Source organism: Kogia breviceps, chromosome 12 (assembly GCF_026419965.1).
Source record: "Kogia breviceps isolate mKogBre1 chromosome 12, mKogBre1 haplotype 1, whole genome shotgun sequence".
Taxonomy (NCBI): domain Eukaryota; kingdom Metazoa; phylum Chordata; class Mammalia; order Artiodactyla; family Physeteridae; genus Kogia; species Kogia breviceps.
This window is the reverse complement of record NC_081321.1, coordinates 16,728,989-16,748,990: the sequence shown is the minus strand read 5'-3', so window position 1 is coordinate 16,748,990 and position 20,002 is coordinate 16,728,989. Positions and strand designations below refer to the sequence as shown.

Here is a 20,002-nt window from a genome sequence, read left to right as displayed (position 1 = left end):
TCCTCCATGTGTTTGTGTTTTTTACATTTGTTTCCCTGTAATTGATTGCTAATCTCATAGCGTTGTGGTCAGAAAAGATGCTTGGATGATTTCATTTTCTTAAATTTACTGAGACTTGATTTGTGACACAAGATGTGATCTATCCTGTAGAACGTTCCCTGCACACTTGAGAAGAAATTGTAATCTGCTGTGTTTGGATGGAATGTCCTATAAATATCAATTAAATGTATCTGGTCTGTTGTGTCATTTAAAGCTTCTGTTTCCTTATCTATTTTCATTTTGGATGATCTGTCCACTGGTGTTAAAAGTCCCCCACTATTATTGTGTTACTGTTGATTTCCTCTTTTATAGCTGTTAGCAGTTGCCTTATGTATTGAGGTGCTCCTATGTTGGGTGCATATATATTTATAATTGTTATATCTTCTTGGATTGATCCCTTGATCATTATGTAGTGTCCTTCCTTGTCTCTTGTGACATTCTTTATTTTAAAGTCTACTTTATATATGGGTGTTGCTACTCCAGATTTCTTTTGATTTCCCTTTACATGGAATATCTTTTTCCATCCCCTCACTTGCAGTCTGTATTTGTCCCTAGGTCTGAAGTGGGTCTCTCAGAGACAGCATATATATAGGTCTTGTTTTTGTATCCATTCAGTGAGCCTGTGTCTTTTGGTTGGAGCATTTAATCCATTCATGTTTAAGGTAATTATCAATATGTATGTTCCTATTACCATTTTCTTAATTGTTTTGGGTTTATTTTTGTAGGTCCTTTTCTTCTCTTGTGTTTCCAACTTAGAGAAGTTCCTTTAGCATTTGTTGTAGAGCTGGTTTGGTGGTGCTGAATTCTCTTAGATTTTACTTGTCTGTAAAGCTTTTGATTTCTCCATCGAATCTGAATGAGATCCTTGCCGGGTAGAGTAATATTGGTTGTAGGTTCTTCTCTTTCATCACTTTAAATATGTCATGCCACTCCCTTCTGGCTTGTAGAGTTTCTGCTGAGAAATCAGTTGTTAACCTTATGAGAGTTCCCTTGTATGTTATTTGTCATTTTTCCCTTGCTGCTTTCAGTAATTTTTCTTTGTGTTTAATTTTTGCCAATTTGATTACTATGTGTCTCAGTGTGTTCCTCCTTCAGTTTATCCTGTATGGAACTCTCTGCCCTTCTTGAACTTGGGTGGCTATTTCCTTTCCCATGTTAGGGAAGCTTTCGGCTATAATCTCTTCATATATTTTCTCGGGTCCTTTCTCTCTCTCTTCTCCTTCTGGGACCCCTATAATGCGAATGTTGTTGTTTTACCCAGAGGTCTCTTAAGCTGTCTTCATTTCTTTTCATTCTTTTTTCTTTTTTCTGTTCTGCAGCAGTGAATTCTATTGTTCTGTCTTCCAGGTCACTTATCTGTTCTTCTGTCTCAGTTATTCTGTTATTGCTTCCTCCTAGTGTATTTTTCATTTCAGTTATTGTATTGTTCATCTCTGTTTGTTTGTTCTTTAATTCTTCTAGGTCTTTGTTAAACATTTCTTGCTCTTCTTGATCTTTGCTTCCATTCTTTTTCTGAGGTCCTGGGATCACCTTCACTATCATTATTTGGAATTCTTTTTCTGGAAGGTTGCCTATCTCCACTTCACTTAGTTGTTTTTCTGAGGTTTTATCTTGTTCCTTCATCTGGTACATAGCCCTCTGCCATTTCATCTGTCTTTCTGTGAATGTTGTTTTTGTTTCACAGGCTGCAGGATTGTAGTTCTTCTTGCTTCTGCTGTCTGCCCTCTGGTGGACGAGGCTATCTAAGAGGTTTGTGTAAGTTTCCTGATGGGAGGGATGGGTGGCGGGTAATGCTGGGTGTTGCTCTGGTTGGCAGAGCTCAGTAAAACTTTAATCTGCTTGTCTGCTGATGGGTGGGGCTGAATTCCCTCCCTGTTGGTTGTTTGGCCTGAGGCGACCCAACACTGGAGCCTACCTGGCCTGTTTGGTAGGGCTAATGGCGGACTCTGGGAGGGCTCACGCCAAGGAGTACATCCCAGAACTTCTGCTGCCAGTGTCCTTGTCTTCATGGTGAGAAACAGCCACCCCCCCATCTCTGCAGGAGACCCTCCAACACTAGCAGGTAGGTCTGGTTCAGTCTCCTATGGGGTCACCGCTCCCTCCCCTGGGTCCCAACGCACACACTACTTTGTGTGTGCCCTCCAAGAGTGGAGTCTCTGTTTCCCCCAGTCCTGTTAAAGTCCTGAAGTCAAATCCAGCTAGTCTTCAAAATCTGATTCTCTAGGAATTTCTCTTCCCGTTTCTGGACCCCCAGGTTGGGAAGCTTGACCTGGGGCTCAGAACCTTCATTCCAGTGGGTGGACTTCTGGGGTATGTGTTCTCCAGTTTGTGAGTCACCCACCCAGCAGTTATGGGATTTGATTTTATTGTGTATGTGCCCCTCCTACCACCTCACTGTGGCTGCTTCTTTGTCTTTAGATGTGGGGTATCTTCTGTGGTGAGTTCCAGTGTCTTTCTGTCGGTGATTGTTCAGCAGTTAGTTGTGATTGTGGTACTCTCGCAAGAGCGAGTGAGAGCCCGTCCTTCTACTCCACAATGTTGAACCAATCTCCTCATTATAATTTGTATTCAAGGTACCTTATGTTTTCTGCATTATTCTTTCTCTGTTTGGGTTTTTTTTTTTTTTTTTTGCAGTTTTTTGCAGTTTTTTGTTTGCTTGTTTTTTCTTTGCTTTTGTGTTGAAGACTCTTCAAATGTCTGGGATCCTTAACTCCCCACTCTTATTTAAGACTGAGGCCTAACAAAGAGGCCAGTGGGTCTGTGTGAGTAGAACTTATCACTGATGGGCTTCACCATAGGGTGTGAGGCAGGCATATGGCTGTTTGCATGGAGACCTCCTGCATATATCACAATCTGTAGGTTTTCTACTTTGTGTTGGGCAGTCTCTCTAGAGAGGTAATCTCATACGTTAAGCCAGGCTAGAGGATAACACTGTTCCTAGAGATATCACTGTTCCTTCTAAAAAGTTTCAAACAAACCTCTTATTTTCTGTCATCCATCACCTCCATCTTCAGAGGTACCAGATGCTTCTAAATTCTGAGCCTTTCGAGAGCTCCATAGTGCAAATTAGCTTGATTCTTGTTGGCTTCAATTTATACTCCCCCATCCTGTGCGAGTGCACGCACACACACACGCACAAACACACAATATCACTTGAAGGCCCAGGGGTTTCTCCATTCTGATAAATCAGTTATCACTCTTCAATTACTTACCTGTTTGTGCACTTTTTGACATAATTTGCCTGCTTATGCATGCTTTCCTTTCCTCTTGTTCTTTTGAGTTTATGCCTCTTTTATTCCTTTACTGTCCTTTAAGTGGGGTCATAAGAGGGAGTGGAGAGAAGCAAATGCATTTACTCAGATAATCTATATTCAAAGTCTTTCTCATTTTACAGCCCTATTTGCTTTAGTATTGTAACTGGTTGTGAAAAGGGCATGGTTTTTGCTTTCATCTCTCAATTCCAAGTCACTCTAACAACAAGAATTTGAGAGGAGACTGAAGAAAGGATGATATTTTTGAATTTTGTAATCTCAACTCATTGACAATTCTCTTTAGTTTTCTAATGAGAAACTTCTACATGACTATTAATATTTGTCTACACACTGTTAGCATCCAGGTTAGCTTGTAAATTGCGTGTGACCCATTCACTATGATCATCTTCCTGCATCTTGGTTTCTCTCATTTTTTCAGTGTGAGGGGCTCCTTTCCCTTTCTTCTCCAAAGCTTCAGTTCTGTGGTGGCTTCATCTCTTAGATGAGCTTTCACCACAACTCTGATGTCATACAAACGCTGCCCATCGAATTTACTTATGGTATCAAGTAGTTTTGCACACCATGTTGACATTTATAGAGCAAACCCTGCTTGTGTACTCAGATGCAGAACTATAAAACAATACCTCAACTACCTACTAAAAGTCGTATAAACCAGAGAGCTAAATATCAGGTAAAATATTTTATTTTAAACATTAAACATGGGGGTTTATACATTTCCTTAGCAGTGCTGCCTGAGCAACAGGCCAACTAAATTTGAGACGCTCAAATTCTCAAGCAAACAGCCAAGCAACAATTGTTTGTTGAGTACGTATGTACTCTAGCCTGAGATTGTACCTGGAGGAATATGAAAAAAACATAAAATATTGTTCCTGCTCTTCCCCCAGACATGGAGGCACGTCATGTGGAGTCCTCCTTTGGATCAAAAGCACAGGTTTGTCATTTGACATATGAGACCAAATACTCTTACTGCCCCGTTGCTGAGGCAAAGCTACATGTAAAAAATGCTAGCCACATAACACTACACATCTAAACGTTTAATCATATGTCAGAGCCAGCAGATACTATAGACATTCAGATCAGGAGGTCAAAGGGAATAGAAGCAGAAACCAGAAACATTTACTGAGTTCCTACCTACGAAGCCTATGTTTTAGGTGGTCTGGGAACACATGGAGGGAGAAATTCCTAGCCACTTGATCTGGCCTTGAATCATGTGCTGGATTTGTATGGAGGGAGAAAAAAGGTATCTCGTGAAAGAAGAACGTGGACCACAAAACACAGTGACAAAAGTGATGCCTGTGTGACTTGGAAGGGGAAGGGCAATGGTCTGACTGGATTCAGTGTTCATGCTCCAGAGAAGCGAGGAATGAAGTTGGATTGTAGAGTAGGGCAGGAGTCAACAAGGGTAAGAGAATCTTAGTTTTCAGGGGAAGGAAAAACAGCACATTGCATCACAGAAATCCCTTGGTTTAAGGCACAACTTTGCTGCATTTTTTTATGACATTAAATGGGGAAACATTTATATAACCCCTTCCTAACTGCAATATTTTTGGTTGTTGTCTTATTTATTTGTATCTCTTGGACTGGGACAGGAGTACCCCTTGGACTAGGGGAAGAAAAGAGAAATTAGTTTGTGCTCTATTTAAATGACTGGAACAAAGGAGGCAGATGATTTATCCACAGCCTGGCAACTATGGGAAAGATTTCCCTGGCCCCTTGCACCACCCCCCCCCACCGCCCCCTACAATCCTCTTCCAAGAACAGAAGAGGGTGGGTTGGGTACTTTGCAGGACTACTTTGCAGGTAACCATTATTTCAAAGAATCTTAATTAAGCTCCACTGTGTAGGATGTAACTTTGGGATTTTATGCTTTCTCATCTCTCCTGATTCACCTAAGTAGGAGGGATTCCTAGGGCATGCTTGCAGGCCGGAGGGCAGTGGGCCGTTCTTCTAAGAGGGAGAAATGAGACTTTGGTTGTCTTTTTTGGCAAATAACTTTCCATCAACTTCTCAAGTCCCATCTCTCAGTGGAGAAAGATGCACCAGGCCGCGTAAAACTCAGTGCAGGCCCGAGGGACGCTGCAGCTTGGTCGGCTGAGCAACTGAAGTTATGGCCCTAAATTTTGGTTTCGTGACGACGAAGGCGACCTGGTTAGTAGGCTGCTGGATTTCTTTGTCCCTGCACACATCATGCTTGACGAGACGCTTAAGCAAATAGACTAGGCAACCGCTAGGAGGTAGCCGAGCTATTCGCTGGCCGCCGGGGTGGCAGAAATGGCTAGCTGTATGTCCCTGGGCTCGGCCGGTCCAGACGGGTGGCGCTTTTCCAAGGTCGGGGTTGCGATAGCTGGTCGGTGGAGAGAGAAGGACGTCGAAGAACAAACGGCCCTTGCATCTAAAAGGCAGAGGTGGCGACAGCGCCTCCAAGGCATTGTCCCGTCCCGAGGTCTGTTTGCTGGGCCACCAGCTGCCTGCACATCTGGATGCAGCAGCGCCTTTCCCTGCAGGGCGGAGGCGAGGCGGAGGACCCCGGTGTGCACGCACCTCTTCGTGCGCGCGCGTGCGGGCCCGCGAGCGTGTGTGCCCGTGTGCGCGCGCGCGCACGGGTGTCGCTGGAGCCGCGGCTCCGGGACCGGGGAATGGGGGTGGGGGCCCTGGAAGGAATCAATCTCCGCCGGCCTCCTCGCGCCTCACTGCGGGTTAATAACCAACCAGTTAGAGAGAGCCGAGGGTGACGGCGGCAGGGTGACAGCCCCGGCGCGCCGGCTGCGTGTCGGAGGGTCAGGCTTTCAGCCAGTCTCGGCCACACTCAGAGATTTGTGTATACACATTTTGGGGGAGGGTTATTATCATTATTGTATTGTTTGCCTCTGTCTCCGGGGGACCGGGGCGGGAGAGAGGGGCGCGCTCTCCAGCCGAGCGTCGCGCATCTGAACGGGTCGAAGGAGGCAATTTCGCGGGTGGGGGAGGGAGGGGAGACCTTGATTTCCACCAATCCCCGGGCGTTTGTCTGCGAAGTCCCGGGCGCCGCGGAAGGCTGCGGCGCGCCGCTGAATTAACTGATGAAAGCGAGTTCTTTTCTTCTCCGGGAGGGGTGGGAAGCAGGGGTCCTGGCAGGGGAGGCGGAGAAGCCCGGGGCGGGCTAGCGGTCCCGGGCCGCCGTGGAAATTTCCAAGGACTTGGCGCGGCGCGGGGAGCGCGTCTGGGGGGTGCCCGGCAGCGCAGTAGCGCGGGAGGCGGGGAGAGGCGGCGAAGGGCGCAGGAGCATCGCTCAGAAGGGGACGCCGCGGACCAGATGTCTGCGAGGGAGCCGAGACTCTCCCCGGCCCCACGCCGAGGGCGACGGTAACGCTGCAGAACCGGCGGGAGCGACTCGCCGCCGCCGCTCCCCGCGCTCTCGGAGGCGCCGGCGCCCGCCTTCTTCAGGGGGAGCGACCATGGCCGTAGCTCGTGACTTGCTCCCGGGGCACTTCCCCTAGAAAGAAATCCTCGAAAAAGTTGCATTGGAAAAAATCCTTGCGCTGACCTTTGGGGCTGTGGGCGCCGAAGGAGCGTGCGTGCGAGTGCGAGCACGAAAGAGAAAGGTGTGTGTGCATGGGGGGCCGGCGGTGGGGGGATCCTCCGCTGCCACTGCGCCTAGCCTAGTGCTGAGGCTCCGGCCCTCGACCGCCACCCTGGGACCCGGGGGCTGCGATGAGCCCCTGCGGGCGGGCCCGGCGACACACGTCCAGAGGGGCCATGGCCGTCCTGGCGTGGAAGTTCCCGCGGACCCGGCTGCCCGTGGGAGCCAGTGCCCTCTGCGTCGTGGTCCTCTGTTGGCTCTACATCTTCCCCGTCTACCGACTGCCCAACGAGAAGGAGATTGTGCAGGGGGTGCTGCAACAGGGCACGGCGTGGAGGAGGAACCGGACGGCGGCCCGAGTCTTCAGGTACCCTTGCTCTCGCGGCTCCACCCAGCTCGTGTCCTTTCCTCCCGGGACGCCGAGGACAGGGTCACCGGCGAGGACCGCCCTGCAGAGGCCCTTTCATCCCGTCCTTCTTGTCCTATTCCTCTTCTTTGTCGTTCCCAACCTGGAGACATTAGTCAGGGGCCCTTCCCCAGCCCTTTACCCCGGGAGACGTGCAGACACCTGCTCTGGCGGTGGAAAGTCTGTACGCATTTCTTCCCAAGAAGAATCTAGGCTAACTTTGTCCCTTGAACTTAATGAGAATTTATCTCGGGCTCTGCAGACATTAGAAGCTGAAGAGAACTAGAGGCAGGTACCAGGCGTCTTCCTGGGGTTTGGTGCATGGTTGGTAACCTAAGTCACTAATGAGGGAGTCACGGGCAGTGAAAACGTGGACATCCAGCCTGGCTCCGGCTGCTTTGTGCAGTAGGCCCATAACAAACACGAGGCACTTACTGATGCCCTACTAAAAAGCCGGGGACTGAGGGGTTTTTACTGGAGTTTCACCGACTTTCTAATAACAGATATTAATACCCCATCTTACCAACCACAAACTGAATCTTCAGAGAAATTACTTCCCCAAGGTCATGTACCTTTGCAGGGTCGGAGCTGGGAATTTGGTCACATAAAGCTCTAAAGCTCCCAGCTCTTTTGCTTGGCTTACTGTGGATGCCTTCTGGAGGCTGGGAGATGCACTTTAGGTGGGGACTTGAAATCAGAAAACAAACAAAAAAACCAAAACCAGGTTGGAAATCAATCTCTGAGCATCGCTCGGAGGTTGTAGTTTCCCTTCTTTTCTGGGAATTTCAGTTTAAGGGTCTAAAGATGAGTTCTTGGCAGCAGGGGTTGTGCGGTAAGATTGGAGGCGAGGCAAAGCTACTTCCGCTTCTTCTCTGCCTTCCTGATCTGCTGAAAGGGGCACCCTGGTGCTTCTCCCACTGTCAGGAGCCCCTTTCACCTTCAGTCCCTTCAGCTGAAGATGCTGCGGTTGGCTCTTCCTGCGATGGTTGTGGTCTGGAGGTGCAGAGGGGGTACGGAGTGCTTTCCTTTGCTCTGCATAGGATCTTTCCAAGCCGTGTATGGATGGCCAGGTGAGAGCCAACTTCACTACTGTTAGTTACAAATGTTCAGAAATATCTGAAATTAAAAAAACAAACTTTTAAAACATATGGTTTCCTTTCCTTTCTCAGGCCTGCTCCTGGAAAGGTCAAAGAGATAATAGCCAAACCTTGCAGGGAAAGGCAGCTGAATTCGCCTTTAAACTGCGAGGGAAGACGTTCCTTCTGTCTCTCTGTTTAGAATTCTGCTATCATTAAGTTTAAAAATAACCCCACTCCACATAAAAGTATATAAGAGCTAATTTTCTCTTGCCTTCATGGTATTGATTGTTCTACTCAAAAGGCATAACGTGCAGCCATTCTTTTCCCTAGAGACAGAAGGCACTTTCATTTCAAGTAATGTAAGGAAATGAGTTAAGAGCTTCCCATTGGTTTGCAACGAAAGAGCACATTTTTTTTTTTTTTTTATAGGAGGAGCAATAATGAAGCTCTTTTAGAGAATAGATTTCTTTTGGAGGACATAATTGAGTGGAAAATGCTTCACATTCTGAGAAGCCCAGGCTGGTTGTTTCTGAGACACACTTGCCTCTTGCTGTCTATAGCCTGGGGGTAATCTTCAGTGTGCTTGGCTGGCATTTGGTCTAGTCTCTCTGTGCAGAGAAATACTTATGAAAATCCCAAAACTGCCTAAACACATACCCCTCAAAGTTAGTGTCCATAAGACTGTGTCAGCAGCACCATTGTGCATGGAAGGGAGTTTGGGCTTTGGAGGAGAATCCTGAATTTTTAGACTGGCCGTGCCATGACCAGGGAAACAGCAGAGGATCTTTGGCAAGTTACTCTATCTCTCTGAGTCTGAGTTTCCTTATGTACAGATAGAGATAATAGCGTCTACCTTGCAGGGTTGGTGTAAAGTTTAAATAAAAAAACTGATGCCAAGTGTCTGGCACGTATAACTAGTCAGCGGTGCCATTCTAATCGTTGGACAGTATAAATGATAAGTTATATACGTTACAACTTTAATAAGGACATTTGGCCAGGCCATAGGAATTTGGAATGTTTCACTTGCCAAATCTGCAGCGAATCATTAGTGGTTCAAATTCGCCCGTCCGCACGCCTCCCCACCGAAGCTAATGAACAGGGACGAGGATTTTAAAAGATAGTCAAAGTATCATGGTTTGTTAAGTCAAAAAATTTGTTTTTTTACTCTGCGTGTTTAATTGTTTTTTAACATCTGGATTGTTAGTATGCAGGTAACAGAGTATGATTGTTAACTATTAGGTCAGCCAGAGGCCTTTACTGTGTTAAGGAGACACAACTTTGGCAAACAGGTATTTGTGTTTGCCAGTCTGAAATATCTTCTGCACAACTACAAACGCACATACATAAATGTACAATATGCACTTACATGTGGGGATGTATACACATTTATCCATAAACCACGGAATGATGTATGTATATGTATAAATATATGCATATTCATATATACATACATACAAATAATTGCAGCCAGCCAGTCAACCCATATTTAACGAGTGACTACAACGCACCAGGTCTGAGTTAGGCCCTGGGGGATAGCAGTAAACAGGATGCATGGATTGCTTCCTCCTCCTAGGGCGCGACTGACCAAAACCTATGAGTAAGGAAATGTGATGGTTTAAAGTCTTGTAAAATCCTGTGAGGACAAAAGAAAGTGTTTCACTAGGTTTATAAGCATCAGAATTTCAGATTCCATTTTGCCCTCAGTGCTTCCATTTACTTTTGTGATTTTCTTCTTCTCCAAGCTGAGAACTTAAGTGCTGACTTCTCAGAGGGGAATTTTGACAGATTGCTTGGGGGGAGGGGGGGGAATGGGCAGCAAGAAAGTAACAAAGCTGCAAGAGTTTTGCTAAATAGGGAGTTTCCCCATCACCCACTTAGTCTAAGAAAGATAAAGAAGTCAATTCACCCTATCGTAGAAACTTAAAGTTATTACAAAGCTCTTGCTGCTTCTGACTGAGTAATCAAGCAGTGCAAGTTAATGCCAAACCAAAGTGGCATTTGTCTCTTCCGTCGGGTCCTTCCCCATTTTGGGGAAATAAACTCCTGTTCACAGTTTATGTGCAAGGCACCTGACATAGTAGCAACAACAACAAAACGAACAAATTATTAGGCTCTTGTTATGTGCATGGCACTCTGCTAAGTGTTTTAAATGTACTGTCTGATTTAATTCTTCTAAGAACGTCGTATGGGTACCTTGTTATCCGCGTTTACAAAGATGACTGTGCCCTGGTCCCTGTGACAGGTGTATATGTATGTAATCAACTAACCACCTGGCAATAGGGCCGTTAAAGAGAGGCAGCATAACAGAGTGAAAAACTTAGGAATTGGGGAGCTGTCAGCACATGGTTGGAGTTCCCTTTCTAGTTGTATGACCATGGGCAAGTTCGACTCTCAGAGCTTCACCCTCCCCATTTGTAAAACGGGGTTTGTGATCATTTTTTACAGGTTTATAGTGAAAAGCATATGGTAGCGTACAGATAGCATTTAAAAGGATGCTTGCTTCGTACCTCTGCTTAGTACGTGGCCCTTAAACAATTGAACCACAAACAAAGGGCTGGGGAGGTTCATAGAACGTGGCACTTGATTCTGGGGGAAGGAGGGAAGTTGGAGAGGAGGTGGTATTTGTACTCAGCCTTGAAGGGTGGTAAGATGGGGGAGTAGTGAGAGGGGTGTGCAAAGGATGTTCCAGGCAGACAGGACAGCAACAGCCAAGATGGGGAGGTGGGCAAGTGTCTGGTGTGCTTCCTGTGTGGAAAGTTCTTAAGCCTCCCACAGCAAGCACAGCGGTAAGCAGACTGGGAGGCAGGTGGGAGCCAGGTCACAAGCTCCGAATGGGCTTAAGGTGCAGCTCATGAGAAATGAACAGACATCCAGTATCCAAGGGCACTGGCCGTGTGCCGACAGCAGCAGAGGTGGCACGTCACTGTTGCTGGTGGATCTGGGGAAAGGGGATATCACCAGAGTGCTGTGAGCATCCTGTCTGTTCACTGGCTGGGGGCCATCAGTCTAAGTCGTCCTGTTCCTCTTTCCCTTTCTAAATTCTGAACGAAAAACACTCCTCTAAGCAGTTCTAGCTTTATGTAGCTTCCTTTCTGTCCCTATTTTAAATCTATGGTTACCAGAAGCCTCGGGGGTTTCCACAGCTGCCCTGGTGGCTGCAGAAGGGCACTGGGGGGTGGTGGTGATGGGATGGGAGGGGGGTGCAGCCATCTGTGTATATGGGATGTAAGTTTTATGTTTGTTAAGTGGGGGAATTTGTGGAATTCACTGTAAAAGTAGTTTAGGAAAAAGCTGGTTTAATGCGGTGCTTACGAAAATGAGCTGCCATTATGCTGCAGATCTACACATGTGAAAAAACTCCCATCAGCAATAATGCAATAACAAAAGTAAGTCATTAACATTGCTTGGACTCATGACATGTACCAGGTCCAGTTCTCAGTGCTTGTATTAGTTATGTTTGTTCCCATGGCTATTTTATAAAGTAGATATTTGTATGTTCTTTGTCTTACAGTTGAGGAAATGGAGGTTCAGAGAGAACCACTAACAAAGTGATTGGGTTGAGTTTCCACCCACAGCTATTAGACTCTAAGCCTTAACGCTCATTCCCTGATAATCTCGGGGAAATGAGGCATTGCCGATGTCTCTTATGATCTGGCCACGATTACTTTTCCACCATCATCTTTCATCAGTGTCCCTCCTTATGCTTTAGTCATATTGGTGAAAGTTATAGTCCCTGCAATAAGCCGGGCTGTGTTGGCTTTGCCTGCGCCATTCCGTCCGCCTGGACAGCTTTTCCTTCAAGGCCACAGGGCCCGCCCTCCACGGGGTCAATTCTTAACTCATCTCTCCACAGTGCGTTGCAGTGGTTAAGAACAAAGGTTCCAAAGTTAGCTGTCCTCAAACCCTGCTGCCACTCTTTGTTGTGTTCTGGAGCAAATCAGACTTCATTTCCTCATATGTAAAACGTGGCTTCTTATAGGAGTGCTGTGAGCATTAGAATAGGTAATACGTTGAAAATGCTGAGAACTGTTTCTGGAACATAGAGTCGGCCCTCCGAATCCGTGGTTTCCGTGCTTTCCGCATCCGCGGATCCAACTAGCCTAGGATGGAAATTCGAGATCCACGGTTGGTTGACTCCTCGGAAGGCAGAACCCACGGATGTGGAGGGCATCCTTTACTAGCCATTTTCTATAAGGGACTTGAGCATCCGGGAATTTTGGGTATCTGTGCGGGGTGGGAGGATGGGGAGATGGGGTGGAGTCCTGCAACCATTCCCTCACGGATACTGAGGGCCAGGTGTAATTAGTGCTTAATCTGCATTAGCTTTCCTCAAGGCAGCTTTCCTTCCTTCCTCCCCAGGATGTGTTAGAATCTCCTCCTTCAGAGAGAGAGGAAAAAAAAAAAAAAGCCTTGTGCACATTATTGCATTTTTTCATCGATCCAAAAAATCTACTACTGTTATCTACCACTAGTATCGTAAAAGGGGCTGGAACCATAACGGTGAACTTAACAAAACCCTTACTTTCTTGAAATCTATAGGCTAATGAGGGGAGACATAATAAACAGGTAAATACAGAAATGGCTGGTAATGACAGGTGCATTTCTCAAGCTGTGCTAAAAGTACCGGTTTACTTGTCTGCCTTTTATGCCGACTCATTCATATTTGCATCCCTGGAGCTGAGCGGTGGTTCCTGGCACACTCATTTTTGTTGAGTTCCTGCGTGACTGAACATTTTAGAATGGAGTGGGACCGTTAGCCAGTCAGCCGGCAAGGATTTATCGAGGTCCAGCACTCTGCTTGGCTGTTTGGGGACCGAAGGAGTAAAGGGCATCTTCTCAAGGAGTTCCTACTCTAGAACAGAGAGTTTCCTCACCTCAGCACCACTGACGTCCCGGGCTGGATAATTCCTTGTTGTGGCGGGTTGTCCTGTACCTTGTAGAATATTCAGCAACACCCATGGCCTCTGTCCACTGACCATCCACGGAATGAAACAACCATATATGTCCCCAGATATATCTCCCGGGGGGCAAAGTGGCTGCTGGTTGAGAATCACTGCTTTAGAGAAACAAAATCAGTCCAATTGACAGGATTTAAAACACCCAGAAAATATCATGCAATTAACAGCTACATTTGGAAACGACAAACTGTAAATGCTTTGATGACTGGAAGAGGAGTGAATGAATTTACTTTGATAGATGGCCAGGTCCTGGTTCTAGGGAAGGGTAGGGAGAGGGGATGCATTTGGGGAGATTTATGATAAGTTTCTATTGAAAGCTTGTGTGTGAGCTGATCAGTGTCCCCCGCCCCCAGACCTTGGCAAGAGGAGCCCATGCTTTGTGTCCTGTGTTTTAGGGGTGAGCTCATCTTGCTCCTCCTCTGGTCTCCCCCCTTCTCAATCAGGCAAGGCTCAATGGGGCCTTTGTAGACCCTGGAATTCCCAGCCCAGATGACTCAAGCCCACCCCGTAGCCTGCCTGCCTTTATGTAGTGTTTCCCCCATTCCTCATCCTGGGGGTGGCTTGTCCCACTGCTGTGTGCACTCCTAGGCCCAAGGGTTGGCCAAGGAACAGCTCTTTGTGAGAATGGGAGGCTGTGCGAGGAAACTGGATATGGGATTGGGGGGATTTCACATGTACGCGTGGGGAGGGGTGGCTCTTTCTGTGTGGCCATGTTCCAGTACCAAACTTGCTGGAGTTTGAGAAGCCTCAATTTGAATCTGGCATTCCAGATTGTTACACAGGTGTATTTGTCCAGGGAAAAGGATAGGAGAAGAGACCATATATTTTATGTTTGTTAATTTTCAGTTTTGTCTTCTGCTTTGCAAGTAGGGTTTTTTTTTTTTTTTTTTTTTTTTTGCAATGTGGGAGGCTATTTGTCTTCCTTTTGTAGAGGAGTGTTTAGGCAGCTGGTTGGATCAACTGAATAATTATATACGTTAGTGTAGAGTATGGCCAGTTTGTCTTTTGACAAAGTTCTGTTAGGAAGCCAGAGCTGTTATATCAAACTAAAAACATGCTGAATCATGAGACACAAGCTCCCCCACTGTGGGGATAGGCACCTCCCTCGGTGTCCAGCGTCCACTTTGGGGAGGTGAAACCTGTGGTCGTGTTGATTGAAGACACGGTTTGAATACACTCATACAAAGGGAGTGGAGTCCAGGATTTGTTACTTACAGATCCCAGAAGCTAGGGGGCACCGGGAGCTTGGGGAGGGGCAGCCCTCCGTCCCAGGCCAGGAGCTCAAGAGTGTGAGACAGAAAGCAAGGTAACAAGCACCTATGCCTTATAAGGTGGTTGAGGCAGAGGGGTGGAACTTTTTGTTGGCTTAACTCTAAGTGGTTATTTTAAAAGGAGCCTGGGGAAAAGCAAAGAGGGAACTTAGGGCGGGCATCGTAAACGCGAGTCCTCATCAAAATGTCCAGACTCTGGGCTTCCCTGGTGGCGCAGTGGTTGGGAGTCCGCCTGCCGATGCAGGGGACGCGGGTTCGTGCCCCGGTCCGGGAGGATCCCACGTGCCGCGGAGCGGCTGCGCCCGTGAGCCGTGGCCGCTGCGCCTGCGCGTCCGGAGCCTGTGCTCCGCAACGGGAGAGGCCGCAACGGTGAGAGGCCCGCGTACCGCAAAAAAAAAAAAAGGTGAGTTTAGGGGCTTCCCTGGTGGCGCAGTGGTGGAGAGTCCGCCTGCCGATGCAGGGGACACAGGTTCATGCCCCGGTCCGGGAGGATCCCACATGCCGCGGAGCGGCTGGGCCTGTGAGCCATGGCCGCTGAGCCTGCGCGTCCGGAGCCCGTGCTCCGCAACGGGAGAGGCCACAACGGTGAGAGGCCCGCGTACCGCAAGCAAACAAACAAACAAAAAAAGGTAAGTTTAGGGGCTTCCCTGGTGGCGCAGTGGTTGAGAGTCTGCCTGCCGTTGCAGGGGACGCGGGTTCGTGCCCCGGTCCGGAAAGATCCCACATGCCGCGGAGCGGCTGGGCCCGTGAGCCATGGCCGCTGGGCCTGCGCGTCCGGAGCCCGTGCTCCGCAACGGGAGAGGCCACAACGGTGAGAGGCCCGCGTACCGCAAAAAAAAAAAAAATGTCCGGACTCTGAGTGTGAGCAGCATTACCATGCTGTAAAATGCCCAGGCAGCAACTCAGTAAAACAAGCGTTTTTCTCAAAGCTTGTTTTCCTCATCACAGTTGTGAGTCATTTCGGAAGTGATGCTGACTGTGTATCATTAATGCAGTCCCTTATGATGAAGTTGATAGATCTCTAGTCAAATACTTCCTAGCTTTTCATTCTATTTTGGCTCTTTGGGGAGCTCTGTGACCTTGGGCAAGCTGCTTAACCTCTCTGTTCCTTTGTTTTGTCATCTGAAACATGGTGTAATATGCCAACTCACTTCCTAGGTTTATGATGATAATTAAGGGAGATGATCAGTGTGCAAGCCATAGTCATCCTCAACTGGCTTGGTGAGGTGACAGGATGACTGTCCCCACCTAGGAAGAGCCTGGACTTCAGGGCCCCATAGAATCAGGTTTTAATACTGGTTCTGTCATTTATTAACTTTGTGACCTTGAAAAATTTACCTGGCTTTTCTGAGCCTTAGCTATGGGTGGCACTTCTTACCTTGGGAGGATTAGGTGCTGAATAATTGCTAATTACTAAGCCATAATGATGAGAAAAGCTGCTTCCTGAGACACATCCTATGCCTATTATTGCACTTTTAGTAATGGACTGTATGACAATGTAATGTGACCTTATGACACACTTCTTCCTCCACAGTGTTAGTACTAAGGTTGCTGTAAAATGGCCAGCAGAATTTTAAGAAGGAGAGCAGACCCCAGTCATAAATCACCCATTCATTCATTCGTTCAATCATTCATTTATCTACGTTTAGTAAATGCCTCTTGTGTCCCAGTTAGGTGCTGGGATACAGTGATGAAAGTTAGACATGGTTATTGATTTTATAGAATTTCTTGTCGAGACTAGTGTCATTAGTTAAGTCAGTAAGAAACTGAGTACTGTGTTCCAAGGGTGAGGGTTTGTTTTAGATGATCGTGCTGAGTTTCGAAGCAACCGATTTTCCCCCTTTCTGTTGGACCGTCTTCTAGCAATGGCGCTGCATGAGAGGGAAGCTGCCAAAGCCATAAGAGCTGTGCCACTGCTTTAATTAGGTGCCATAAGGAAGCTGAAATGAATTCAGAGTTACACGGTCTCCATTATTCAGGGCTTGAGTAACAGACTACAAACCAGAGATTTATTTCCAAGTGAGCGTAGTGAGAAAGGGCTTGTTTTGAACAAAGTGCTTGTTTCAATTATTGATAAAACAAATATGTACATGATTTTATGTCCCTCACGCTTATTTAAAAAATTTATAGTGTTTATTATTTGTCTGATTTTGGAAGTAATAGATACCTATTATAGGAAAATTTTAAATGTAGGAAAAAGGAGAAAAAAAGTCACTCATAATTCTGTTCCTCAGAAGTGCTCATTGTAACTGTTTCTTTTTGTGTATTTGTTTGCACGTGTATTATTACTAAATTTTATGTATTTTGTATATTTAGTTTTATATCCTTTTTAATCATTCAACATTATAGCTTTAACATTTTCTCATATAATTAATTTTTAACTTACAAGCTTGTGATAAAATAGATTTATGATTTTCATTTTGGAAAAAAATTATTTACCATGAGTTTCTTTTTAAAAAAAAATGTTACCACATTGGAACAAAGTACTTTCTTCAAAAGGATCCTAAAAAGGATATTGAAAAGATATGTTGGCCAAAAGGTTCATTCGTTTTTTTTTTCATAAGATGGCTCTAGTAGCACTTAGTTGTCTTTAACTTCATTCAAAACAATTTGTTAGATTGTATATGACAGCTGTCATATCAGCGTGCATTTAAAAAAGGACTCATAAAAACTGGTGAAATTTTGTGTAGCCATTTTAATATTGATGATGGAAGAAAAAAAGCAACATTTTCGGCATATTATGCTTTATTATTTCAAGAAAGGTAAAAATCCAACCTAAACGCAAAAAAAGATTTGTGCAATGTATGGAGAAGGTGCTGTGACTGATTGAACGTGTCCAAAGTGGTTTGTGGGGTTTCGTGCTGGAGATTTCTTACTGGATGATGCTCCACGATCGGGTAGACCAGGTGAAGTTTATAGTGATCAAATCGAGACGTTAATTGAGAGCAGTCAACATTATACCACACAGAAGAGAGCTGGCATACTCAAAATATCCAGATCAAGCGTTGAAAATCATTTGCACCAGCTTGGTTATGTCCATTGCTTTGATGTTTGGGTTCCACATAAGTTAAGCAAAAGAAACCTTCTTGACCGTATTTCTGCCTGCGATTCTCTACTTAAATGCAATGAAAACATTCCGTTTTTAAAACATATTGTGATGGGCAATGAAAAATGGATGCTGTACAATAATCTGAAAGGGAAGAAGTCGTGGGGCAAGAGATATGAACCACCACCAACCACACCTAAGGCCGGTTTTCATCCAAAGAAGGTGGTGATGTGAATATGGTAGGATTGGAATGGAGTCCTCTATTATGAGCTCCTTCCGGAAAACCAAATGATTCATTCTAACAAGTACTGCTTCCAATTAGACCAACTGAACGCAGCGCTCCATGAAAAGCGTCCAGAATGAGTCACCAGAAAACGCATAATCTTCCATCAGGATAACGCAAAACCTCATGTTTCTTTGATGACCAGGCAAAAACTGTTACAACTTGGCTGGGAAGTTCTGATTCACCCACTGTATTCAGACACTGCACCTTCGGATTTCCATTGATTTCAGTCTTTACAGAATTTCCTTAATGGAACAAATTTCAATTCCCTGGAAGATGGTAAAAGGCACCTGGGACAGTTCTTTGCTCAAAAAGGTAAAAAGTTTTGGGAAGATGGAATTATGAAGTTGCCTAAAAAATGGCAGAAGGTAGTGGAACAAAAGGGTAAATACGTTGTTCAATAAAGTTCTTGGTGAAAATGAAAAATGTGTCTTATTTTTCCTTAAAAACCGAAGGCACTTTTTGGCCAACCCAATATTTGGTAAATACTGAATATGAGAAATCAAAGAGCTTCTTTAAAGAGTTCTTCTTTCTTAAAGTTGGCATTTAATATAAGACCAATACTGTTTTCATTTGTAAAAGTGACTGACATTTATTCACCCAGAGAGAAACATTGCTAATTTTTTTTTTTTTTTTTTTTTTTTTTTTTGTGGTACGTGGACCTCTCACCGCCGTGGCCCCTCCCGTTGCGGAGCACAGGCTCCGGACGCGCAGGCTCAGCGGCCACGGCTCACGGGCCCAGCCGCTCCGCAGCATGTGGGATCTTCCCGGACCGGGGCACGAACCCGCGTCCCCTGCATCAGCAGGAGGACTCTCAACCACTGCGCCACCAGGGAAGCCCATTGCTAATATTTTGGTATATATTCTTCCAGACCATTCAATGCCTCTCTGTGTGTATATAATGAATTTGACAGTACGTCGTGAATATTTTTGTAGTAACAATATATGTAGATCTACATCATCGCTTTTTTTTTAACATTATTGGAGTATAATTGCTTACAATGGTGTGTTAGTTTCTGCTTTATAACAAAGTGAATCAGTTATACATATACATATGTTCCCATATCTCTTCCCGCTTGCATCTCCCTCCCTCCCACCCTCCCTATCCCACCCCTCTAGGTGGTCACAAAGCACCGAGCTGATCTCCCTGTGCTATGCGGCTGCTTTCCACTAGCTATCTATTTTACATTTGGTAGTGTATATATGTCCATGCCACTCTCTCACTTCGTCTCAGGTTACCCTTCCCCCTCCCTGTGTCCTCAAGTCCATTCTCTGTGTCTGCGTCTTTATTCCTGTCCTGCCCCTAGGTTCTTCATAACTGTTTTTTTTTTTAGATTCAATATATATGTGTTAGCATACGGTATATGTTTTTCTCTTTCTGACTTACTTCACTCTGTATGACAGACTCTAGGTCCATCCACCTCACTACAAATAACTCAATTTCATTTCTTTTTATGGCTGAGTAATATTCCATTGCACATACGTGCCACATCTTCTTTATCCATTCATCTGTTGATGGACACTTAGGTTGCTTCCATGTCCTGGCTATTGTAAATAGAGCTGCAGTGAACGTTGTGGTACATGACTCTTGTTGAATTATGGTTTTCCCAGGGTATATGCTCAGTAGTGGGATTGCTGGGTCATATGGTAGTTCTATTTGTAGTTTTTAAAGGAACCTCCATACTGTTCTCCATAATGGCTGTATCAAGTTACATTCCCACCAACGGTGCAAGAGGGTTCCTTTTTCTCCACACCTTCTCCAGCATTTGTTGTTTGTAGGTTTTTTGATGATGGCCATTCTGACTGGTGTGAGGTGATACCTCAGTGTAGTTTTGATTTGCATTTCTCTAATGATTAGTGATGTTGAGCATTCTTTCATGTGTGTGTTGGCTCTCTGTATATCTTCTTTGGAGAAATGTCTATTTAGGTCTTCTGCCCATTTTTGGATTGGGTTGTTTGTTTTCTTGATATTGAGCTGCATGAGCTGTTTTTAAATTTTGGAGATTAATCCTTTGTCAGTTGCTTCATTTGCAAATATTTTCTCCCATTCTGAGGGTTGTCTTTCCGTCTTGTTTATGGTTTCCTTTGC

At 45.6% G+C, this 20,002-nt stretch overlaps 1 protein-coding gene across 1 annotated transcript in view; it reads left to right on the top strand.

Annotated features, from left to right (window-relative positions):
* The first annotated feature begins 5,813 nt into the window (after positions 1 to 5,813).
* ST8SIA1 (ST8 alpha-N-acetyl-neuraminide alpha-2,8-sialyltransferase 1) overlaps positions 5,814 to 20,002 on the top strand; it is a 146,968-nt gene continuing 132,779 nt past the window's right edge. Inside the window, exon 1 of the mRNA XM_059082192.2 lies at positions 5,814 to 7,237. Coding sequence (XP_058938175.1) covers positions 7,002 to 7,237 — 236 coding nt within the window. The 5' untranslated portion in view covers positions 5,814 to 7,001. The remainder of the gene's footprint in view (positions 7,238 to 20,002) is intronic.